Source organism: Salvelinus namaycush, chromosome 19 (genome assembly GCF_016432855.1).
Source record: "Salvelinus namaycush isolate Seneca chromosome 19, SaNama_1.0, whole genome shotgun sequence".
Taxonomy (NCBI): Eukaryota; Metazoa; Chordata; class Actinopteri; order Salmoniformes; family Salmonidae; genus Salvelinus; species Salvelinus namaycush.
This window is the reverse complement of record NC_052325.1, coordinates 50,238,971-50,265,605: the sequence shown is the minus strand read 5'-3', so window position 1 is coordinate 50,265,605 and position 26,635 is coordinate 50,238,971. Positions and strand designations below refer to the sequence as shown.

At 42.5% G+C, this 26,635-nt stretch overlaps 1 protein-coding gene across 4 annotated transcripts in view; it reads left to right on the top strand.

Annotated features, from left to right (window-relative positions):
• Window positions 1-26,635, top strand: part of LOC120064493 (collagen alpha-1(XVIII) chain-like) — a 194,752-nt gene that overhangs the window by 86,183 nt on the left and 81,934 nt on the right. For 2 of the 4 annotated variants that reach the window (XM_039015111.1, XM_039015110.1), the window contains exons 1-5: window positions 1,338-2,234; window positions 19,270-19,811; window positions 22,260-22,343; window positions 22,569-22,631; window positions 24,136-24,204. In XM_039015111.1, the coding sequence (XP_038871039.1) occupies window positions 1,481-2,234; window positions 19,270-19,811; window positions 22,260-22,343; window positions 22,569-22,631; window positions 24,136-24,204 (1,512 nt within the window). In that variant the 5' untranslated portion in view covers window positions 1,338-1,480. Of the gene's footprint in view, window positions 1-698; window positions 1,197-1,337; window positions 2,235-19,269; window positions 19,812-22,259; window positions 22,344-22,568; window positions 22,632-24,135; window positions 24,205-26,635 lie in introns of those variants that run through there. The other 2 variants (XM_039015112.1, XM_039015113.1) reach the window with 2 other exon arrangements.

The window sequence follows — 26,635 nt, the reverse complement described above, 5'->3', positions numbered from 1 at the left end:
AACATTAACAATGGCACATAGCCTTTTTTCAAATGGATTGTTTGTTTTTTAGGGTGAGTTGCTCTTTAAGAAATTGTATTATTAGACTATTCTCTGGATCATAATATACAATTTTGACAGTGTTTCTTCCTAGCCAAAATTGATCTTTGCATTACCGCTGTCAGATGACAGATAGCTAATAGGCTATTTTATCATTTGTCTGGTGAAATGAATAAGTGAATGTTCACCACATATGTTTCTTTCACAGAAATGGGTGGAGTATGTAATGCATTTAAAGTTTACGTTTATAACCCTCTAGACTTCAGATGAAATTACATAGGTAAACAAGCAAGACCATAAAACCCTGCACACTCTCTATGCCCTTCCATCATGCGCCTACAATTTTCACATACTTTAGTTTAGTTTTTTAAGATAGGCTGGTGGACTTTCTACTTATCATGTTTGTACAAAGAGATTAACTCAGGGGGAACAAATGGCCCTTTTCTGTAAATCAATGAAAAGCACCAACATTAACATTGAAAGTCAACCAGCTGTTTTCTCTAAAGGTATCCTGTCTAAAGAGACCCTTTTCACTGCTGGGACAAAAGGAGGGTAGGAGGAGGAGGAGCTGTGAGAGGGAAAAGTTACAAGGGCAACCAATAAGGATGAGACCTCCTTGTCCCCGCCTTCGAATTAAGGCACTCCTCTTCACTTTTCCCCCTCTGACTGGTGGTCTGCAGTGTGCTGGAGGAGAATGGAGCATGTGGAGTGAATCAGTGGCAGTGGGCATGTCACAGTTCACTCTGGGAACCTGATCAACACTGCTGGTGGAGTACGTTTGGGCAGCAGCGGGATGGATTGCAAGATTGGATTCCAGCTGAGTATCTCCCTTTTAGTGGTAGTCTTGGTGGGCCGTTGTGAGGCTTTCTGGTTTTCCTGGGGCAGTACAGATGGCACCACTGAGGACCCATCGCTGGACAATGAGGGATCTGGGAACCCAGTGACTAGCAATGAATCACCAATGCCGGAGAACATTGAAGAAGTTGGGGCAGATATCATTGACATAGCAAGTGGGATAGAGAACTTTGTGCAAACTTGGAACCAGAATGCAAAGGCCAAGGAGGCCCCCAAGCTGACCACTGTGAGGTCAAAAGCCAGGAATGAGCGCCCAATGGAAAGGGGTGCCGGTCGGCACACGTCAAAGGGAAGCAAACCTGGTAATGACATGTCTGCAGTACAGGGTATGGGATCTGGTCTCAGGGAGTGGTCAGGGGTTGGGAGTGGGTCTGGATTTGGATCCTGGTCGGGATTTGGGTCTGGTTCTGAATTCGGATCTCGGTCTGGATTTGGTGCTTGGTCTAAAATTGAATCTGAATCTAGTTCTGAATTTGACTCAGAGTCTGAAATCAGACATGGGTCTCAAATTAGACCTGTGTCTGGAATTGGTTTTGGGTCTCAATCTGGATCTAGCATTGAATCTGGATCTGAACCAGGAGCCTCTATGTGGGATAGCCAGGAGGGAACAGTTTTACCCACAGACCTCATCGGTTTAGCAGAGAATGTCAATGTGCTTGCAGGGAAAGAGAATGAGATGCTGGGTATTACCCAGGTGGACCTAGCAGAAAGTGTTTTGGATGAGCACAACAGAACAGCTGAGTGGAATGCTACGGTTTTCCCCATAGACAGTCAGCCTGTCCCAAGTGTTAATATCTCTCTTGAGACAACTCCCAGTAGCAGCAGTAGCAATAGAGTAATTAACAGTAGCTCTAGTTGGAACGCCAATAATTTTAACTCGACAGAGTATTCTGATGAATACACTGTCTCAGGTGATTTTCTAACCCCTTTTGACAGCAACCGTTCTCTCTTAGCTACGAGTGAGACGCCGGCCCCGGAATCCCCACGTTGCTTTCCAATAGATTTCCATTTGCCTTTCTGCAAATCCATGGGTGGCGACAGCTTTGTGTTGCCCAACTATTTCAATCACAGCAGCGTGAAGGAGGTCCGGGCTGTTTTGGGCTCTTGGGCGTGGCTCTTGAGGTCCCGCTGCCACCATAGCCTGGAGTGGTTTTTCTGCCTGCTGCTGGTGCCCAGTTGCCCCCGGGGACTGCCACTGCTTTGGCCTTGCCGTAGCTTCTGCGAGGTCCTGCAGGACAGCTGCTGGACAGTCCTTGACGAGGGCAGCCTCAATATGGAGTGCCACTCTTTGCCTGATGAGGACGATGGGTATCAGTGCTTGTCAGTTGGTAACCAGAAAGGTAATGCCTGGTTAAAATGTATCCCCTTTTTGGGAATCCATTTTCAACCATTCCCGATCCCGCCCCGTTTGTCTTTTTTTGTCACCCAGTAGTCCTTGGACATTTGTCTCGTGTTTTCGGGGGCTCATCCTGACACAGTGTGTTTTAAGTGCATTATGTGAAGGTTCACGGGACTAACCCGTGTATTTCCGTGTGCAACTCAACCCTTCGGTAACAACAATGGTGTGAGCAAAGACTAAACAAGCATGGCACTAGTGTTTTCCTCCCAACCCAAACCGGTGGCATGTCAATGTATGTCCATGTCTTCCGGTTGGCAAGTGACTAACTAAAATGTATAAGAATGTGTCACACACACACATGAACGCACACACATTCCCCAGATGTAAAACATTTGTTTTCTTCTTCTGGAGAGCTATAGATGGGCTATAAAGAGACTTTAGCATAATGTAAGTTAGGTGCAGGATAAAGAGTCTACTTTTGAGGGAGAGGGACTTGCTGAAGTTGGACGTTTATGCATATATAGTTTGAGATGATGTAATAAAACCAGAGTAAGGGGCTAAAGGTCACAGTTGGATTCCATGTTATATGATTTGTCCCTCCCAGACTTAAATTGAGTATTTATAGAGCCATTTTATTTCTTTCATGTGCACTTAAAGGAGTGAAGGACACCACGGCACTTATATCAACAAGCTGTCACATGTATTCATAGAATAAACCATTGCAATACACATTACAAGTACATATACACGGTAACTTTGAAATGAAAATGATTACATTTTGGTTGTATGAATTGCTTGTCAAAGTTTGTGCATTCTGCTCTCTGCATGGTCAAATGAGCTGTCGTGTTACATTGAGCACAAGGGAAGTGATTCTTTTATTTCTTGTGGTTTGGTGTGATACATTCAACAAGCCCACCTTTGTGCGTGAATATACTTGCATGACAGTTGATCTTATTTTAGCTTGGTGACTGTTTCAACTTGGAGACATATAGACACCAGTTGCGGGTATTTCAATGGCCTTGAGCATGACGGGGGACAGATAAATGGTACTGGTAGAAACTTTTTTTTCCCTTTCCCTTTCCCAACATAAACCCTGTTCAGTCTGCATATAAAAGTGGGAACATTGCTTTCAGCAACAAACTTGTTTTGGATGCCACTGGGTGCACATGCAACATTTTTCCTCTGCTAGTAGGGTAGAAGTTGGGTTGAGCAATAATTTGCCTATGCCATCAGTGTACCAGGATGGTAGCTCATTATATTCAGTTAAGTCAGTTCTCAGCCGTCACTGACCTTTCTAGCCTCCGATCTCATGATTAGATCCCACCCTGCTGTTATGGTACATTGAGAGGGGGCTCTCAGGATTCACTTTTGGCCTAAGCATGCCGTGGCAAAATCTCTAAACCACATGTTGAGCTTCAATTTACTTTCTTCTCTTTGCCAGGTAGTAATGTGGAAACACATATGCTTATGGTTTCTATGTCAAATGAGTGCATTTTCTTTTGTAGGCGTTTTTCTGAATCTGCACATAACTTTTTAAATACTTCAGCAGGCACATTTCCTAAAATGGAAAAACATGAAACATAAAAATCTTGTTACAATGTTGGAGAGGAGGTGGTGTAGGTACACTACATGATCAAAAGTATGTGGACACACATTCTTGTCAAATCTAATTCCAAAATCATGTGCATTAATATGGAGTTGGTCCCCCCTTTGCAGCTATAACAGCCTCCACTCTTCTGGGAAGGCTTTCCACTAGATGTTGGAACATTGCTACGGGGACTTGGTTCCATTCAGCCACAAGCACATTAGTGAGGTCGGGGACTGATGTTGGGCGATTAAGCCTGGCTCACAGTCGGCGTTCCAATTCATCCCAAAGATGTTTGATGGGGTTGAGGTCAGGGCAGTCAAGTTCTTCCTCTCCGATCTTGACAAACAGTTTCTGTATGGACATCGCTTTGTGCACAGGGGCATTGTCATGCTGAAAAAGGTACGGGCCTTCCCCAAACTGTTGCCACAAAGTTGGAAGCACAGCATAGTCTAGAATGTCATTGTATGCTGTAGCATTAAGATTTCCCTTCACTGGAACTAAGGGGCCTAGTCTGAACCATGAAAAACAGCACCGTACCATTATTCCTCTTCCACCAGACTTTACAGTTGGCACTATGCATTCGGGAAGGTAGCGTCCACCAAACCCAGATTTGTTCATCGGACTGCCAGATGGTGAAGCGGGATTCATCACTCCAGAGAACTCATTTCCGCTGCTCCAGAGTCAATGGCGTCGAGCTTTACACCACTCCCATAACAGCACTTTCAGTTGACCGGGGAAGCTCTAGCATGTCAGAAATTTGACGAACTGACTTGTTGGAAAGGTGGCAGCCTATGACAGTGCCACGTTGAAAGTCATTGAGCAGCCATTCTACTGCCAATGTTTGTCTATGGAGATTGCATGGCTGTTTGCTCGATTTTATACACCTGTCAGCAAAGGGTGTGGCAGAAATTGCCGAAACCACTAATTTGAAGGGGTGTCCACATACTTTTGTGTGGTTATATAGTGTACATTTCAATGAATAAGTCATTCAAAAAGAAGAGACACATTGTTTGCCCTATTAAGAGCCCACAAATGTTTACAATAAGTAGTTGTTTAAAGGTACTGAAAATGGCCCCAGATGACGAAGTTGTCAAATAAATATAGTGGTGGAGAATGATGCCATTTCACCCTGATCAGGGTGGTGTATTTGGAGTTTCAGTGCTCACATTCATATCATCCGGCTTTACACAATCTCTTTTTACGGCACTGCTATCTCTCGACAGCTTGCTCCACTGACAGGCTTTAGTGGACAAGATGTCTCTGGTCCGACACTAAGTGAATCTGTAGGGCGAATCTGAAAAGTCTCAGAAATGTAGGAAACACCAACGTGATTCTCTGAAACATTCAGAGTATGTGCCAGCTAAATTAAATAAGTCACATTGTAAATGACCTCGGGGCAAGTCATGCTCTGCACTCATGTTATAAAATGAGTCCTTGAGGGCAGGAATTTTATTGCCGATTTATATAAGAGCAGTAGTTCAGCAGTGAGGCTGAGGCATCTGTGCTTGGTATTGCCTATTAGAGCTGCCTTGAGGTACAGCTCTATTTATCCATTACAGCCTATCATCTTAGTCAAGACCAACAACAAAAAATCCTGCTGAAAGACCATCTGGTAGCACTCACCCACATAATGGTCCCTTGGTTGAAGTCCATCAGCTGGTGCCAAACAAATGGGTTTTGGGTGAAACAAATGGGTCTCATATTGCTTCGTTTTTGGGTGAGCGCTGAGATGCTGAGTATGCCACATAAACATAATTGCCCTAAAACATGCACAAATGTGCGATTTTTGTACTTTTGTCAAACATTTTTGGGTCATACTGTATATTACACTACTCATTTTGTTACGATGGCAAAATTGCTTGATTTTCTGAAGTGAACTGCAGTGTTGCAGCTCCGTGTTGAAACGTTAACAGGTTGACGGCTTCAGCTTTCATAAGACTGCAGGTCACAGTTGAATAGCCGAGCTAATGTGTCACAACCTGTGAAGACCAACCCTAAAGCCAAAATGGGTCTGTTTCGTTGTTTATTAGCCCAGGGTAACTTAATATGGGTATTTTTTCAACCCTCAACACTCTTCCACCACATCTATTCCCTCGCTGGTAAATACTTTCATAGTGTTGTGTGTGTGCTTCGTCATGGCTACTATTTCAGACACTTCCCGCTATCTACAGTTCCTGCGGACATCGTGTGTGGGAGAGTGCACTTTCTTTATCTCTATCTGTACCCCCTCATGCCCCCACTTGTCATTTGAATGGCGATGGGCCGCTTATGGAAGAGTCTCCCATCGCTTCCCTTCATAATTCTGAGCCGGAATTTTGGACGGGTGCTCGGTGGGTTCACAGGGGGTTGTCATGTTGACTTCATCAGGGCCCTGCACAGCAGAGTGCAATGAGGCAGTTTACACACTTTCTATATGGAGAGATGTGTGGGAGGGTCACTGCCCATGGGAACATTGCACTGCTGTTGCCCTTGTGCATGAGTGGATCAGAGAGTGGGTCGTTCTACCACTTTAACAACTGGGAGCACCCCAGTGGCATGAAATCAAATGGTTTAACTCATTAGCCATTTTAGTCATGTCTAGGGTTTTGTCATGGTCACTTGCTTTCCTTTGAAAGATAAGCGGTTACAGATTTCAGGGTTGTTGGGGTCAATTGCGTTTACATTTGATTTGTTTTAACGTGGGCAAATTGGAGAAATGTCCAAGAAAGTCCTCTTTGTAAAGAAGGAGACATTGGGTAAGGGCATTGACTGACCTAGTATGGGGTCCATTCCTGCAGTGGTCCGCAGGTGGAGCTAGTAACTAGTTATCCATGCTCTTAGATACCCCCCACATTTCTATATCATATGTGTACCATACCAGATTATGACCTGATGATGAGTGAAATTGTCTCCCTGAATTGTGTATACGTTGGCCAATATACAGGATGATGTTCCGTATTAATCTTATTGCCATGTAAAAATGGAAAATAAGAATGACCTGTAATATTTGTTGGCACATCTCCAGTGCATTGTTTTCTTTTTGTTTTGTGTTGCTTTGCGTGCACTTACATCATTCAGTAGGCCTATTGGCCATTTCATAGGCTACAGGCCTGCCTACCTCTGGATGGGATAGGGTGGGTGGGAATAGAGCTGGGAAAGTCATGTTGATGTTAGGCTGTATATGTTTGTGCATGTGTATGTATCTTGTTTGTTTATTTTGGTCTCGTCTGAATAAATAAACGATGTAAAAAAGGAGACATTGCTTCATAAAAGGGCAGTCTGCTGTTCAAACAGTAACAAAAGTAGTCACCCCGCCTCTGCGGGACGGAGAAATGTAATCACTCTTAAATTCATTGACTATGGATGCAAGGACTAACCAGCTATGATGTCAAAATTATAGTTTGAACACTGTTTTGAGGCTCTACAGTGTTTGTTTACATTGCATTGATTAACAAACAATAGAGTAAAACAAGCATATGTTGGGCTATAGTGGGGTACGACAGTTGAACTAGGCTCATGAGGCATTTATTTAGTTATATTCTTAAAGAATCAATTGGTGTAACAGTCCAAAAATCACAATTGCCCATGTAGTTTAACTTTAATTCAACATTTCCGGGAATCGACTGAATTTAAATAGTTAATCCCAACGTCGCTAACTGCTACGGTGGTCCGTATGTCTTCCCCACTGCCAGACAAAACTCTGGCAGTGGGATCATGTATATATTAGGGTATGTGTTTGTGTTTTTGTGGCTTTGCAGTTTCTATTCCCAGGGGTTCATACTATACTGGGTCTGACACTGATTATCCACAATGCAGTGGTTCCATGCAGGGAGTCTAATACTGTATCCCATGACAGGAAGGCTTAAAGCTGGCACAGATCTCACGCAGGTGTTAGCCATGGAAAAACATTTCTAATCTGCACTCTGAGGGTTCCAATTATGGGCACACTGTTCTCAATAGTTCACTGACAGAAGCTCCTAGCTCCCTGGTTCCTGTTACAATGGGAAGGCCAATTAAATGGTCCTTAGTATAGTAGAGATACAGAAGTAATTTTAAGCTGGAGTATGACCATGCAGAGTACCTCTTGATTAAACAGTTTTCAATTACTTTTGGTAATTTTGGTTGCCATTTTGTTTTTTTCCAGAGCTATTTATTGAAGCATTGAAGGAACACCCTGCCAAATTGCTCAAGGCATAGCATTCCCATCTCGTCATTTTCTGAGGTGATATGATTAGGGCCCGGTACCGAGTCTGCAGAGCTTAAGTGGTACCCACTCCGTCAGCACTTGTCTTTTTGGAAATCGAGCTCAAATCTTACTGCTGGCGATGTCGTTAGAATGCCTCCACCCCCATAAGTTATGCGCTATGGTCATATTCAAAGAGAATGCAATTTAGGCCTTGTCACCAAAAGTGCAAAAATGTTGGATGCATGGAAAGGGTACAACCTGGTGGTCATCAGAGTGCAATGCATTTCTTTTCCATCCACATTTGAATATGACTTTACCTTGAATGCATCCTCCATGTGCACCATTGAACTCTCTCACTTGTTTCCAATGGGGGAAATGAATGGGAAAATAAGTTGGAAGTTTCCTTGCCTGTCTGTGTGTGATTTAAATAAACAACTCGATAACGCAGAAGTCCCAAACGCTAGTGTCATTTTAAGACATCAGACTTCGAAATCCTTCTAGACATTTCCGCACAGCGAGGTACTAGCCAAACCAGCTCGACCCGTGTCTTCTACGGCTTGCCGCACCTCAGATTGTGGAGCCCCTTGACACATATTTTTTATCTATCCATTCTCTTGGGTATTATTCCGTTTGTTCTCTCACTCCACAAAGGTAGCGATCCCTGCGATCATAATAATTAGCGGCCAATCTCAAAACACTCAGGTGTGGTCCTTTTTAGATAGAAATTGTATTGGGAATGCTCACTGGGACACAGCACCATCTCGGCTGCTTCTCAAGTCATAAATTACATAGTTTACTAACTACACAGGAAACTGCACTGCGATGCCCTTTTTATATTGATCTGTCGAAAGCATTCAATACGGTTGATCATGTCGTCCTGCTACAGAGGCTACCCGAAATTGGTCTCGACCGAGCGGCCTACAGCTGGTTAAAAAATTACCTCCACGATAGAAGTCCTGTGTATCTTCTGATGGAGTTCAGTCTAATTTTCTTAACATAGCCAAAGGAGTGCCACAAGGCTCAGAAGTAAGCCCTTTACTGTTGATTACATTCATTTAGGCTTGTCCCTGAATAATAACTGGGGCCTACATCTCTATCCGGATGCCCCCTCAGTGCAGCAGGCCATTAACGACCTTCAGCTTTGATTCAATACAAGAATTTCTTACAGATCTTAAATTAGTGTTAAATGTTGATTAAACCAAGTTTGTTGTTCTCCAGGTCTTGTCAAATTGAACCTAAAGAGCTGCGGAGCCTAAATTAAGCCAATCCCTCATTAGTATTTAGGTATTTGGATTGATGAAAACTGTCTTTTAAAACACACATTGAATAACTGAGAAAGATTGGTAATTAAGATCAGTTTCCTTTATACAAATAAATCCTGCCTTACTTTTGAAAACAGGAGGACGATTGTTAAAGCATCGCTCCTCCCAGTACTTGACTACATGCACGCAGCAGCCTCTGTTTTAAAACCTTTAGACTCAGTCTATCACTCAGCCCTGCGTTTTTTATCACAGGAGACAATTTTTATTCATATACAGTAGTTCTGTTGGCTGGGAGACTCTGACTACCAGAAGGGCCCAACATTGGCTGATATTTGTATATAAAGCCGTTCTCCAGACACTCCCATACGACCTCACCACTTCTTAATTGGAAATCCAGCCACCATCAGACTTGCTCTCAAGACTGGCTGGTTCTAGAGGTTCCACGTGTCTCCATAGAGTCCGGGAAGATTGCTTTTAGTTATTGTGCCCCTAGAGCATTGAATGACCTGCATGCCACTTTGAGGCTTGACTCTCTGGTCTCGAAGGGTCAGTTCGGGACATTAATTAGGAATGTGGTGAAGGAGAACTGCACTTGTTTTGATTGATTTGTCATTTTATCTGTCGCTTTTGAATGCGATTTGTTTTAATTTTAAATGTTGATTCATTTTTTCCAGAGCACCCTTGTAAATGAGACCCTGGTCTCGATGGGTTTCCCCTGGTTAAATAAAAGGTTACATTATTATAATTTTTTTCAATTGTCACTTGTGCCACTATTTGAGTAAAAATATGAGAAAAAAATATCTGTACAAAAAACAAATCCCTTTGGAATGGTAATTGTTTACGTATTTTATTTCAACCCTAGATTTTCAAATCTCTTATTCCCCAACATGGGATCATTTGGGAACCAACCCTAACTGGACCCTTTCAGAAGCTGCACTTTTTTTCTGCCTGATTGGCATAGATCAAGTCTTGTTAAACTGTCAGTGGATGACAAAAGCTTTTCTGGGGGTTGAATGGAGATCCTAGTTAAAAATGCTAATATTGTAGGGCTGGGCAGTATACCGGTATTGATGCATGGACCGGTTTTGTTTTTTCCTTTACCTCCTATTTCAATGTTTTGGTTTGTTAAATGTGATACGGCACTCCATTTTTATACTTTACTCCACTAGTTGAGTCTTCTCTCTCGCCAAACTCCGCCCCCTGTCACTCAAGGAGTGCAGTTGTTGTTGCTCGGCCACAAGATCGTTTGCCGACCGTTCACTCTTCAGTTTGCATGGTCATTGCAGCAGATGCAACAATATGTTGATGACAACGATGCTGCTTTCCACTTTGCTTCTGAATATATATTTGCAAGTGTTATATAATTACACTATTAGTTTGTGTACAGTGTTACCGTCTGCAAACAGCTAATTGTCTTTTCATAGCAAGTTGTGGCTAAAATAAATCATTAGTCACTAATCGCTAGTTAGCTCCCTGGCTAGCTAACTAGCTAGCTAATAAATTTACTGAGTCAGAGCAAACGTAGCTAGCTAATACAACCTAATACCTGTGCTGGTGTAAGCTTAAATCAGCATGTTGTTTGTGCAACAGCATCTTCCAAATCAGAGAGGAATAGACGCTGCTTAGCGACATGAAGTAAGACACAACATTTAATGTAGCCAAAGATGATAGGATTCGACTCCCCTGGGAAACACTGACCAACACTTTGGTTCTTACCTTGTGACAATAACGCCTCCATAGAGATCCTATTAGAATATGAATGCCTCCCTGGCTTTTTCATTTGGTGTCATGTCAAACAACACTGTATTCAAAGTGCCCACTATTCCATTCTGAATAATCATTATATTTCCATGATTCCAACAGTTCACCTAAGTGTTTTGACCTAGCCTAGGCAGCCGATAGTGGCCGCTAGATCTGCACTATCATCTAGGATTGATGTACATTCCCGGTAATACACTCGTGTCGCCCGTGGACCGGCTCATACATAAAGCATCCTCCATTCAGGGGATAATTTTCCTCATTAACTATCTTTATTGGCGAGCCAGCAGATTTTCCACCACCATTTTTGGATTTTCAGACAATTTAGGATGTTGCACACCGCATTCAACCAAGGCTGTGCAACATCCTAAGTGGTGTGAAAATCCCAAAATGGACGTGGAAAATTTAAGCCTGAATGGAGGATACTTAATATACGAGCCAGTCCACAAGGGACACGACTGTATTACCGAGAATGCACATCAACCTTAGACGATAGTGCAGATCTAGAGGCCACTATCGGCTGCCTCGGCTAGTTTTGATCAAAATGGCAATATTTTGTTAAAAATAAGGCCTAGATTTTTTTACCCATATCGTGCAGCCCTATGTGGCAGTGTGTAAATTAGCTCAAATGATATCAACTTTTGTTTTGAAGTTTCTTTGAACAGAATAAAACAACCTGAATTGAGAAATACCCATTTAAAATCACTTAGAATATATGTGTTGCCACTCTAGGGTCATGCACAACTCATAGAGCAAATGTACAACTTTTATTATTAAAAAAACATAAAAGACCACCAAAGACCGCCAAAAATGTGAAACATATCGTGATATGATATTTGGGCCGTATCGCCCAACCCCTGCACACAGACCAATTTGTTTTCATCATTTCAAATGACTCACTGCCGTTTAGACGACACAATACGGGTGCATTCACCGACATAGGCAAAGGCATTCCTTTAGCTTTACGTTGGAGGGGGAAACCCTTACAATCATTCATTATAAAGCCGGTAATTCAATTGGCTTCCGTTTCTCGTTGTGTTGCAAGACGCTTTGCCGTTGTTGTTGACGAGTGATTGATTCTACATTGTTTAATAGGCACGTCAACATCTCCCAGCTTATGTCAGTATGCTGAGCAACATAGGTCATTTTAGGGACTATGGAAAGAACCACACTGTGGATGCTTGTCACTCAGCAGCACACATAGCCATGAACTGCCAGATCTGTGCCTAAGATATCAACTGAGTCTCCCTTGATATTGTTTATGGCCATGCCTGTGGGTGAAACTAGATCTGGTCGGCATAATAGGTGAACTGTTCCATAATGAGGGGGCTTGTGTTCGGAAAACTCAGAATGCTGTAGGAGCACACAGTTCCAGGAAAAGGAGGACTCGTGCCGTAGGATTGGCAAGGCACATCGAAAGATCAGATGACCGTATCATAGGAGAATGAGGTAAGGGTATTAAGAAGGTGGAGAGGAGGCAAACTTTCCCCTCCAGATGGAACGTTATGATCTCAGACTGAGGGACAAGGCTCTGTTTGTCTTTTTGTTTTATCTCAAAAACCCTGGGACACCACCACGTGTCAGCCAAAGTGCAACACCCCTGCAGACGTTTAGGGGTTAAGTGGTGCCTTGCACAAGCGCAGGAAATTATGACTAGGACCTTGATGCCAACAACCCTCCAGTTGCCGGCCCACTCCCCGGCAACAGGGGGGTTCCTGTGTTGACCTGCCCGTCCATCTGTGGCCCCTCGAGCTGTCATTCTCACTTTATCCTGACTAACATCTTGTAGGGCAGTGCGAATTACGATTTATTGTTTTCTGTTCAACAGTCATGAACCCACAACTCCCTCTGGTGATTTGAGTAGGGCCCTCACTTGCAGCAACAAATGCCTAGTCCTGTTTAGGGTCATATGTCTGCTTAGTTAGGTCATATGTGACAGACCGGCTCGATTTGGTCTTATGTAGCAAAATTTGAAATGGTGTATTTTACATTGGATAAAAGTAGTGACTCAGAGCTAGAAAATGGTACGTCCTACACTTCAGTTGAGGAACAATGGGAAAGTAATTCCGCTTTGAAAGTTGATAAACGTGTAACCTCACTTTTGAGAAAATGGCCTTTGAATGTTTTGGTACACCTACTGAGAGCTCCTCTTTGCCTACACCCATTCAGCATTGTTTACACCCTCTTAAGCTTTAGCCCCAACCATCTCTTTAAGGGTTGATCCGAGCGTTCTGTCCTAACAACAGCAGTCAAGCACCCAATCTAACTGGCTAACGTTGGCTAGCTTGCTAGCTACTTCCAGACACAAATGAGAGAATAGCTCACTCTGACTATTTTCCTCTGCCCTAGCAGAGCTGGTTGGGTTGTTTTTATGTTATTCAGAACATTGGTGACTGCAACTGTGCTGCTCGCAACAATTTACGTTTTTTGCCAACATTTACTGGCACCGGCCATATTCAATGGGTGTTGAGCGTTCGTAGACTTGTCCGTTATTCTGCGCTCTGGCTATCTAATCTGATTTAAGAGCTCTCTCGTTTGAGTGTGCCAGAGCGCAGAATAATGAATTTACCAGCTACATCTATCAACAGTTGTCACAGTGACATCATGAACATTCTATTGAAATGGCTACTTGCATAGTGGAGTATTTTGTGAAGACATGTAGGTAGCTAAACAATGAACCATAATCCCAACTCATGACGTTACTACCCTGCATGAATCTGCAGGTAGCTAATCAACCAGGTTCAATGTTAGCTAGCTAACATTAGGCTATAACTAGCAAAGCAAATGGCTCTGAGATACGAATAATATACACCTAGCGAGCCAGCCAGCTAATGTTAGATAGCTAGCTAACAGTACACTTTCATTTGAAATGAAAACGACTTTCTAACAAAATTAGAAATGTGTAATGTCTGAAAATGTTGCTAGCGAGACTATCTTACCCGTTATACATGGATGGCTGCTTCTCCCTCTGTCATAGATGCCATGGTTGCCCTTAGTTTGAAGATGTAATCCGGAGACAGGTGTTTTCTCCATCTCCTTAGCTATCATACTCAAATTCCACTGATTACAAAATTCGATCCAACAGAAAGTGGAGAGCAACACTTATGCAGTTCTACTACGCAATATATATATATATATTTTTTAAAATGCGTTAGACAGTATTACCTACACATACTGACCAACTCAAATAGACAGAAGTGTGCTACATGGCAGACCGTTCTGAACTCATCTGTCGGCATGTCCAGCCCACTCCTTATCTCAGCCAATCATGGCTAGCGGGAAGGCTGCTCTTTTTCAGTTGCTAAACCAACTAGGCTCATGATTTAACAACTGTATTCCTATTTACAGATGGCATACACGTTTTGTATTAACGCAAATGACAGTTCGCATGTTCGAGAAGGCATTTCTGCCCAAAAAAGTTCATGTTCAAATGGCTCTCCTGTAAAGTAGTGACATACGCCTAGTTTCCTGAAACGAGTCACATATACAGTATTATGCATGTTGAACTTTTAAATCCAACATTATAGTGTTGATATGTGCACATGAGTGTCTAGCTGTGTTGGAGAACAGAACATGACCCACTTGAGAGTTGTTTGGCTTTTTCTTCAGTTCTGTCAAATTACGTTCTAATCTCTCTCGCACTGATAGATTGGCAAGGCAATAAGCGAGACACAGGAAGGGGCCCCTGTCATTTCAGACCATGTACTCCACACCTTATTTATTTATGTTCATAGGAGCGCTCTTCCGTAGCTTTGGCATTGGGTTAAGTGGATTACCTCATGTATTTGACCTTTCAACCTAACCACCTGCAGGCCCTAATGGCCTCCGCTTCTCATAGGTCCCCAGGAGGACTTTGAACCTTGTGTAATGACTCATAGAACATGTTTATCTGTCATCTGAAGGTTCTCAAAGAATGTTTTGTAAAGGAGGAAAAAAAACATATCAGCTGATGCTCAAAGATGATCAAAAAAACTTTTTGTAGAAAAAAAAACATTTGTTTTGCATTACTTCCCATTTGAAGTGTCTTCTTTATCCTTGACCGATAAGATTTTTCTCTTTATATTTATAAAGATGTATTGATTGATATTTTGAATTAGAATTATGATGAAATAGGACAATTTGTGCAAGGTTATTTGCTTATCGCCGTGCGATAGAGGTGCATTTTCTCACTACAAATCACGAGATGCGGATTTGAGGTCGAGAGGACACGCACGTCTTTGTGTTCTCTGTTTATTTCCAAAACTTCCCCCATTATTATGCACTGATCCCATACCATTCACCCGGGGTGACGGAAGAGGGAGCACAGATATTTTGGGAACACAGCTGTAGGTTTCCTGTTGCACTGACATGATGGCATTTAACAGATGTCACCGAATTAAAGGGGAACTGGTGTGTGTGTGCTGAAAGGTGTTGGAGTAGAAGTCAGGAATTCCATTAAATAAATTCCATAAAATGAATTAATTCACTGATTCAGTTTGGTTCAATTCAGGAATTGATGGAATTTGAGAAATGTATCAATATTTTGTCTTTTTTTAATGGAATTAATTTCTTATGCAGAATTTATTCTCATGCAGAGTATGCAGTGCATAATTATCTTCTTCTACTTACAAAACTACAGCCTGAAAAACCTTAGACTTACAGTACCAGTCAAAAGTTGGGACGCACCTACTCATTCAAGGGTTTTTCTTTATTTTACTATTTTCTACATTGTAGAATAATAGTGAAGACATCACAACTATGAAATGACACATATGGAATCATGTAGTAACCCAAAAAGTGTTAAACAAATCAAAATATATTTTATATTTGAGATTCTTCAAAGTAGCCACCGTTTGCCTTGATGACAGCTTTGCACACTTTTGGCATTATCTCAACCAGCTTCACGAGGTATTTACCTGGAATGCATTTCAATTAACAGGTGTGCCTTGTTAAAAGTCAATTTGGGGAATTTATTTCCTCCTTAGTGCGTTTGAGCCAATCAGTTGTGTTGTGACAAGGTAGGGGTGGTATACAGAAGATAGCCCTAATTGGTAAAAGACCAAGTCCATATTATGGCAAGAACAGCTCAAATAAGCAAAGAAAAATGACAGTCCATCATTACTTTAAGACGTGTACCTTTGATGTCTTCACTATTATTCTACAATGTAGAAAATAGTAAAAATAACGAAAAACCCTTGAATGAGTAGGTGTGTCCAAACTTTTGACTGGTACTGTGTGTTTCTTTGTGATAATCTTGTGATCCTAATTATGTGTTGTGATGAGTGTCATAAGCATTTGGTTTACATGTACATCTACAGTATTCCCCTGGAACAAGAATCTGGGTGATAATATCTCAATGGTCTTAGGAAGTGTTTTCAGTACATAATGCATCTGATCTAACTGAAGCATACAGTGTTAATTAACTCTGATTTCAATTGCGGTACAATCAAGGATGACAATCCTCCCTTTTTTAGATGAACTTTTTTTCCAAAACATGATTGCGTGAGAAGTGATTTAAATTTCGAAACACATTGGAAAAACCAGTCGGAGGCACTTGTAAGAAAAAGCTTACAAAGTCTATTCAATCAGACTTCCCGTTTTCTGTTTACCTGTGTCAAACTTTGTTAACGATCGTGTAAGATCCTAGTCACTTCAAATGTATACAGACAACGGAAAAAAAGGTCCACAGACACTGGTCGTACACTTTGTGCCTTGCAATATTGCATACAGTCAGTCATATCCCCCATGGATCTATTTGAAATGCTGTCGTTTGAAATCAAAAGAAGTATGGGGTCACTTAAAGTAATGATTCACCCATTTTGAATGCTATGTTTTTTTTGCGCATCTCTCAGCGATGTTCTGTCGATTACCTGTGTCATTTCATGTTTTCATCTGTATCTGAGCTATTCCCGTTCAAGCATACATACATTTGGCCGGTATGACATAGCATTTAAGACTCCCGAGTGGTGCAGCGGTCTAAGGCACTGCTTCTTGGTGCTAGAGGCATCACTACAGACCCTGGTTCGATCCCGGGCTGTATCACAACCGGCCGTGATCGGGTGTCCCATAGGGCGGCGCACAATTGGCCCAGCGTCTTCCGGATTATTAGGGGAGGGTTTGGCCGGGGTAGGCCGTCTTTGTAAAATAATAATTTGTTCTTAACTGACTTGCCTAGTTAAATAATATAAAGCCTCTCTCACTGCACTGGAAGTTAACAGGAATATGATTTTAAGATCGCGAAAACGTCTATCATACATGTCAAATTTCAATACTGGCTGATGTCATAACATGGGAGGTTGTCTTCTCTCGAATGAGCCATTGATCATGCTTTTGCGATATTCCAACCTCAAGGAATTTGTAATTTAACAGAGGGACTAACACATTTCTCCTATTTGTCTGCCTCTTCAGTGCATTGCATAGTGCCGTTCGAATATCAGACTCGAATCACATCGATATGCTGGTTGAACATGGTGAGATTGTAGACTCCTATATTGATAGTGCAGTTTGTTTAGGTGATTTTACAGCTAAATAGCTATTACTGATATTGACTTTAGTATTATTGTAGCTACGTCCAGCCAGCCCGTAGAGAGAGCATTGCATTGTGGGCTTTGTAGTCGACTTGAGCTGCAACAGATTACCGCAACAATTTTCACATGTTGCTACCAACCTATAAGGACAAAATTAAACATTTGCTCACAAAAATATTTTTCTCACATATTAGTGTTATGTAACACTGGAAGTTATAGGAATAAGCAGCACCACACCCTAATAGCATATTTCTTTTTAAATATGTGAATTCAGTAAATATGCACATACTGTGTTTGCATGTAACAGCCTACATTTTTGGGTTTCATTTTGTTAAGACACTCTTGACTTACACACAGCAGATTGTGGATAAATATTTATTTAATCTTATCTGTAAATACTTTTTGAAGAAAATGTCATCTAGATTTTTTTCCGACAACATATCAACAATTCCCTATGTATAAGTCTGAAGAATATGTTTAAAGATAACCACACAAATTGTGATGAATGCAGATGCTTCTGAGAGGCTGAGAAAAATGTGTTGGCATGCAGGAAGAGTCTGACTTTTGGTAAAAGTACACTGAAATTAGACTACCAAATGCCAAACACCTATTGAGACCCAATCACCATCTCTTCAAAGTCAGTTTCTACATATAATCCGGTTTGTAACATTATGGACTTTTATATTATGTGATTCAATGAAGTGAAGCTTTGAAATTATGGATGGATGTCTATTTAAAAGTGGTTACAATTCATGACATGTTGATAATGCTAGTATGATAAACTAACAAAAATATACATTTTCATCTACTTTTTGACATTTTTATTTTAAATGTAACAAAATACCCCCAAAATGTCAAAATTGATAAGTAGCTGCAAAAATGACAGTTTTGCGTGTGTTGCCTGTCCTTAACTGACCCCATGTTAAAACAATCTGAGAATGGCTAGCATGGAGTTCCCCTTATCCAATGTCAGTGAGGGAAGAACGCCATGTCGGCATGCATTCACAAGGGACTTTGGGCTAAAATAACTCCGTCTGTTGAAGCGATCTAGATTCGTGTAGGTCCCAGGAGAAGTGTTCTCCCCATGCTTTTTGGGGGATGTCATAGTCGCTATTAGTTTTTATAACCCACTCCATTATTTGAAGGCAGGCAATAGGAGTTGGCTTGTTTGAATTAGGTCCTTTGAGAAATGCTCACATATAGGGTTGGCTTTCAAAAGTCAAGCGCAAAAAGGTAATTGTTTACTGTAGCTTCGCAAAGTAGTCCAGCACCGTGGTTTGTTTGGCTGTGTGTCAGTTGCAATTAACTTCAGCCGTATAATGTGTTTGTTTGTAATGATTCCCTGATATCTAATTACCATTATCGTGTGGAGTTGATTGACACGTTGGTATGCAATGCACAATTTATCTTGAAGTTGTGATAGATGATTTACAAGTCCAAGGAAGTTTCCCATGTCAGGTCATATTTCTCTTAAATATTAGACCAGGAATCATTGAAATATCATTACGTTAATGCAGATCTTCAAGTGACTCTGGACACTGGGTTCATTAACATTGCTGCCAGTTTCCCTCCCCAAAAAACTCACAAGACACTACTAAGAAAGTGTTGGCGGTCTGCTTTTACCTCACAGACCAAAACTCACGGTGTCAAACCCCAACACACTAATAGAGCATGCTAACCCAATCTCGCCATGCAGCCCACCCCGTCATTGGCGTTTCCTGTGTGCTGTGTACTAACTTCCTGTTTCTCTACTGTAGATGAGATCGGTGTCTCCCTCCTGCACCTGATCGGGGACCCTCCCCCAGACGAGATCACCAAGATCTATGGTCCCGACAACAGCCCCGGCTACGTCTTCGGCCCCGACGCCAACACGGGCCAGTTGGCACGTGCCCATCTTCCCAGCCCCTTCTACCGGGACTTCTCCCTCCTCTTCAACCTGAAGCCCCAGTCCACCAAGGGCGGAGTCATCTTTTCTGTCACAGACGCCTCGCAGAAGATTATGTATGTGGGCGTCAAGCTGTCGCCGGTCAAGGCGAGCAAGCAGAATGTCATCTTCTACTACACGGAGCCCGACTCACAGGTGTCGTACGTGGCGGCCACCTTCCCCGTCCACAGCCTGGCCGACCAGTGGAACCGCTTCTCCATCTCCGTGCTGGATGACAAGGTCACCTTCTACATCAACTGCGACGACCAACCCCAGGTGGTACGCTTCGAGAGGTCCCCGGATGAGATGGAGCTGGAGGCCGGAGCCGGGGTGTTCGTGGGCCAAGCCGGAGGGGCCGATCCTGATAAGTTCCTGGTATGTATCATGCTATGACTGGACTTTTTAATATCAGAGTCGGGGGTCCGTTGTGTTTCAACTTGGTCAATGCGAAAATGTGTCATTCGTAATTTCCTGGATTGAAGGACTTGAAAGGCAATTCTACCCCAAACCCGGTCTTATATTGTACTTAGGGCCCTATCCTGAATAGCCTATGGCGTAATAATAGCATGAGAGTAGGATCTGTCGTCCGCAATTCTGGCTCAAACTTGAGCAGAAATCATAAATCAGAACGTCCGATGCAGTCCAAGACGAATTCATAGTTTTGACGTATGTGCACTTATCTCAAGCCCTACTATCCTTATAACATGTCCGACTTGAGAAATATATCGGTGTTAGGGGCAAGTGGAATCGGATATCAGACCAGTCAGTGTTGCCCTCCTAGTCAGGCTGATTCAGACACGTGAAACAGTCGTGTTTGGCAACCCCTTTATGATTTGATCGCCTTTAATTGGCCTGCTTTAAATACATCAGGAGACGTGGAGGAGGCCGTAGGAGGGCAACAACCCAGCAGCAGGACCGCTACCTCCGCCTTTGTGCAAGGAGGTGCACTGCCAGCGCCCTGCAAAATGACCTCCAGCAGGCCACAAATGTGCATGTGTCAGCATATGGTCTCCTACGGCCTCCTCCACGTCTCCTGATGTACTGGCCTGTCTCCTGGTAGCGCCTCCATGCTCTGGACACTACGCTGACAGACAAAGCAAACCTTTTTGCCACAGCTCGCATTGATGTGCCATCCTGGATGAGCTGCACTACCTGAGCCACTTGTGTGGGTTGTAGACTCCGTCTCATGCTACCACTAGAGTGAGAGCACCGCCAGCATTCAAAAGTGACCAAAACATCAGCCAGGAAGCATAGGAACTGAGAAGTGGTTTGTGGTCACCACCTGCAGAATCACTCCTTTTTTGTGGGTGTCTTGCTAATTGCCTATAATTTCCACCTTTTGTCGATTCCATTTGCACAACAGCATGTGAAATTTATTGTCAATCAGTGTTGCTTCCTAAGTGGACAGTTTGATTTCACAGAAGTGTGATTGACTTGGAGTTACATTGTGTTGTTTAAATGTTCCCTTTATTTTTTTGAGCAGTGTATGTGAATGTGTGTAGTTCCACTGTTGACTGATTTTCCTGGGCATTTTCTGGGCATGTCTTCAAGCAAAGGATACCTCAGGGGCCTCGGAATGCTCAAAGCAGGATCCCAAATAGCTCTAATTTGGGTTCAAGACAGCTCAGTCGGTCTGTCCTATCTTGACAAGACCAAATGAGGGGATTTAGACAAAAGGGTTTGGCCAAATGTCAGGGCATTGTCTCTTTTTTCTCTCCAAGCTGTGTGGAAGGGAGGTTTTCATCTTTTTAAAGACAGTTCTTAGAGACAGCTGAGGCAAACAATGGATGTTTACATAGGCCCCAGGCATTGCCCGAGTTCAGACTTATCATTGCATTATCTGTTGACTCAACGCAGGGGTGTTGAACCCTTATGCCTGCACTGAGGAGGTATAGGCCAGAGACATGTAACCACTCAAGTCAAATGTATAGATAGTCGGTGAGATTGACATGATAGTTTTAACATATTTAAAAAAATATATATATAAAAAAATACCTATACATTGTTCATTTACACATACTCAAATGACAACCGAAACATAAATAACCGAGTAATATAACCTGTTATTTTTGGTTAGGATAGGGTAAGATAGCGCCTGCTCCCAGGCCTGGAAGTAACAGTGGAAAACGAAATAGGGTGTACAGACTCAGCTTACTGAAAAAAAGTCCTCGTAAAATCAACGAAATAAATACGTTTGCTAGCTATTTAGGGACATTTAAGGCTTGTGAAACACATTCGTGGGCCTTCGTCGAAAGAGAAGCTCTTCACAACTAGAGCTTTTACCCGTTTAAAACATGTCAAAAGAAAATTCCCCCGAATCACATGATTTGGCTTTTTGATTGACTTGATAAGGTGCGATTAATGCGAGACTTTGAAAGAAGCTCCTGTGGTGGAGAGTTTGATGGGACTGGGACCGTGGAAGAGGAGAGTGTCATATCACATGCGTCCATTTCGTTGCTCAACACTGGGACAACTGTAAGAAACCCCTCAGCTTCTTCGACGAGGGGTGGGATTCCACAACAAATCCACCACACGGATCACGTACACATGTTTGAAGACACAGGACTTCAGAGGGAAGATATAATTTTGATTTCTGTTTGTTTATGTTTAGAGCAGGGCCGTAGCTTGTGGGCGTAATGGTGGGAGAAGAATGCAGACGTGTACAGGCAGAGGACCAGCTGTGCAGCAGCACCGCACCATGCCTTGTTTTACGTCACCCCACACACATACAGACACCAGACATCAAAGGCCATGTATTGACAACTGTGTGTGTGTGTGTCTGCATGCGTATATGCGCTTGCCTGTGTGTGTTTTCCTTCATAGGGGGTGATTGGGGAGCTGAGGGTTGTTGGAAACCCCCGGGCTGCTGAAAGACAGTGTGAGGAGGAAGGGGACGACTCGGATGTGGTAAGTGACCCTTGACCCGCCCACCCATACATTAACATAGGTGGGGCAGCGTAGCGCTTATACAGTTGTTGTCTTAGCAGGATATGGGGAGGCTTAAACTTAGAGGGAACTTGGGAACTTAGAGGGAACAATAGGAACCAAACAGAAGCAAAGGGGCTGAAATCGGAAAAACGTTTTGCTACGGGTTTTCACTAATGAATACACCCCTGGTCTCTCCCCGCCCAGGCTTCAGGAGATGGCGGAAGTGGCGATGTGGAAGGGAAACTGGACGTGAAGAAGAAAGGCCCGGTATGATCGTTTGACATTTTTGTGTTAAAATTAAGGTTAAAACCAGGTTATCCGTGGCGTTTCAAAGGTCAGAGAGTGTGAGCAGCAAGGCGTGCCTATGTACTGGTTGTAGGTTTGGTAATGTCGCCACATGATGGGTTTTTACTACACTGAACAAAAATATAAACGCAACATGTAAAGTGTTGGCTTCATGATCTGAAATAAAAGATCCCAGAAATGTTCCACACGCCCAAAAAGCATATTTCTCTCAAATTGTGTGCACAAATTTCTTTACATCCCTGTTAGTGAGCATTTCTCCTTTGCCAAGATAATCCATCCACCTGACAGGTGTGGCATATCAAGACGCTGATTACACAGGTGCACCTTTTGCTGTGGACAATAAAAGGCCACTCTAAAATGTGCAGTTTTGTCACACAACACAATGCCACAGATGTCTCAAGTTTTGAGGGAGCGTGCAATTGGCATGCTGACTGCAGGAATGTCCACCAGAGCTGCTGCCAGAAAATGTAATGTTAATTTCTCTACCGTAAGCCGCCTCCAACGTCCTTTTAGAGAATTTGGCAGTACATTCAACCGGCCTCACAACCGCAGACTACGTGTATGGCGTCATGTGGGCAAGCGGTTTGCTGATGTCAACGTTGTAAACAGAGTGCCCCATGGTGGCGGTGGGGTTATGGTATGGGCAGGCATTTGCAAGGGACAGCAAACACAATTGCATTTTATCGATGGCAATTTGAATGTAGAGATACCATGACGAGATCCTGAGGCCCATTGTCGTGCCATTCATCCATTCATCGTGCCATTCATAATTTTTTATTTTATTTTGTGTTATTGACTGTACGTTTGTTTATGTGTAACTCTGTGTTGTTGTTTTTGTCGTACTGCTTTGCTTCATCTTGGCCAGGTCGCAGTTGTAAATGAGAACTTGTTCTCAACTGGCCTACATGGTTAAATAAAGGTGAAATGAAATAAATAAAAAATCCGCTGCCATCACCTAATGTTTCAGAAAGATAATGCCCGGCCCCATTCCTCAAGGATCTGTACACAATTCCTGCAAGCTGAAAATGGCCCAGTTCTGCCATGGCCTGCATACTCACCAGACATGTCACCCATTGAGCATGTTTTGGATGCTCCAGTTCCCGCCAATATCCAGCAATGTCGCACAGCCATTGAAGAGGAGTGGGACAACATTCCACAGGCCACAATCAACAGCCTGATCAACTCTATACGAAGGAGATGTGTCCTGCTGCATGAGGCAAATGGTGGTAACACCAGATACGGACTGGTTTTCTGATCCATGTCCCTCCTTTTTTTTTAAGGTATCTGTGACAAACAGATGCGTATCTGTATTCCCAGTCATGTGAAATCCATACATTACGGCCTAATGAATTACAATTGACTGATTTCCTGATAACGCAGTAAAATCTTTGAAATTGTTGTATGTTGCATTTCTATTTTTGAGCACAGTTGTTGTAGTGCCTCCTTTGTCTTACTCTCCCCATAGGGTACTTTCAAATGGGACGCGGAGGTACAAAAACATGTGTGGGTTGAGGACGACAGACCGACAGTTACGGTACGTGCCCTGAAATCCATTGTATCTGTATATGTTGGCGTTCACCCACAAGCATGTGAATTATTCACCTTTTGATGTGTCAGGACTTCACTCCATTCTCGTGAGCGGCGGACACAAATCAAATCAAATAGTTTTTTTTACATGCACCGAAACAACAGTGAAATGCTCACTTACAAGCCCTTAACCAATAATGCAGTTTTAAGAAAATACCTTAAAAAAAAGTCAGAATTAAAAGTACCAAATAATTAATGAGCAGCAGTAAAATCACAATTGCGGAGGCACTGGTTAGTCGAGGTGATTGAGGTAATATGTACATGTAGGTAGAGTTATTAAAGTGACTATGCATTATTTAGTAGGGAGGTATGGAACTCTGTAAAACTATGTATGGCACGCTATTCAAATGGCACCCTATTCACTACTATAGTGCACTACCTTATGTTGGGAATAGGGTGGCCTTTGAGATGCAACCATCCACAGTCATGTACTTTTAACATATGATCAACATGGAAACTGAGTTATCTGGCTATTTCAAACTGTAGGGAGCTGTATGGGGAGGGGGTGGGTAGTGGGGAATGTATATGGCCGGTTTGGCTGTGGATTATCACCTGGACAATGTCCTAAAGTAACACGAGCATCATCCCCCCCCCACACAAACACACAGACGTGGACCATGCATGCTATGATATTACAATACCCTTTACAGCAAGCAAATGTTGCAGCACAACCTCGAGCCTCCATACAATGGCACTGTCGGGGCACGTCGGGTCCAATTACAGTGGAAGACTAGGTAGACAGCCAGATGTGTCTGATCCAGCTCAGGGCGATGATATCGCCAAAGTTCCTGTTTTGTTCTTTTGACTGGTTTCTCAATCAGACTTAAAAGTTGAGAGAACAGGAATAGGGAGGTAACGGAAAGAGACGACGGGGAAAGTTGGCCTGTCTTTGGCCTGCCAGACCTTGTAGGTTCCACAGGGCTCCAGGTGCACAGGCGGCTTTCCATCCACCCGACGTGTTTATTAGCATCGTATGGAACAGCTGTTACCCAACATACCGTTGACTTTGACTTTCCATCAAGTAGTTTCATTGCAACCTATAATGCCTGTCTGACCAGATTGTCTGAGTTTTAGCATGTCTGACTCCCGCTCAAGCTTGGGAAAGCAAAGAAGGAAATGCAGACAGATATATCTGAGGAAACTTTCTGTTGTGCGACTGACGGTGGATTTGTGTGTGATTGAAGGACTTGTGAGTTGTCATCGTTACACAGTGCACTAAGGGCAGGATTTCACTCAAATCCGCACTGCAGAAAAAAGAGACAACATCGTTTCTGCTCCATTAAACGGCTTGTAACTGTGCTGGATGTGATGTTGACATACAGGTTTACTACAGTGCAGATTTTATTAAAGCTGCCACTCAAACACTTAGAAGGGTTGAGAGTTAAATAATTTTTGGTAGGATGAGTTACCTACCGTCAAGCAACGAGTCACAAACCCGGATCCGGGACCCCCCCCATCAAAAAAGCTGACTAGCATAGCCTATCCTAAAGCCACAGGGATATCATATAATAAAATGTTCATGAAATCACAAGTCCAAGACACCAAATGAAAGATACACATCTTGTGAATCCAGCCATCATTTCTGATTTTTAAAATGTTTTACAGGGAAGACACTATGTATTTCTATTAGCTAACCACCATAGCAAAAGACACAACTTTCTTTTCCCACCATTTTTTTCCTGCATAGGTAGCTATCACAAATTCGACCAAATAAAGATATAAATAGTCACTAACCAAGAAACAACTTCATCAGATGACAGTCTGATAACATATTTATTGTATAGCATATGTTTTGTTCGAAAAATGTGCATATTTCAGGTATAAATCATAGTTTTACATTGCAGCCACCATCACAACTCTCACCAAAGCAACTAGAATAACTACAGAGAGCAACGTGAATTACCTAAATACTCATCATAAAACATTTATGAAAAATACACAGCGTACAGCAAATGAAAGACAAAGATCTTGTGAATCCAGCCAATATTTCAGATTCTTTAAGTGTTTTACAGCGAAAACACAATTTAGCATTATATTAGCTTACTACAATAGCCAACCACACAGCAGCAGTGATTCATGCACGTTAGCGATAGCGAATAAACCAGCAAAAGATATTACATTTTTCACTAACCTTCTCAAAACTTCATCAGATGACAGTCCTATAACATCCCATTACACAATACATATATTGTTTGTTCGAAAATGTGCATATTTAGCGGCACAAATCGTGGTTATACAATGAGAATAGTAGCCAAGCTGCAAAGAAAATGTCGGGAGAAATCTTGGGAGAGGCACCTAATCTAATCAATAACTAATCATAAACTTGACTAAATCAGCTTAGGAATTAGCAGCAAACATTAGCTATGTGGCCCAGACGT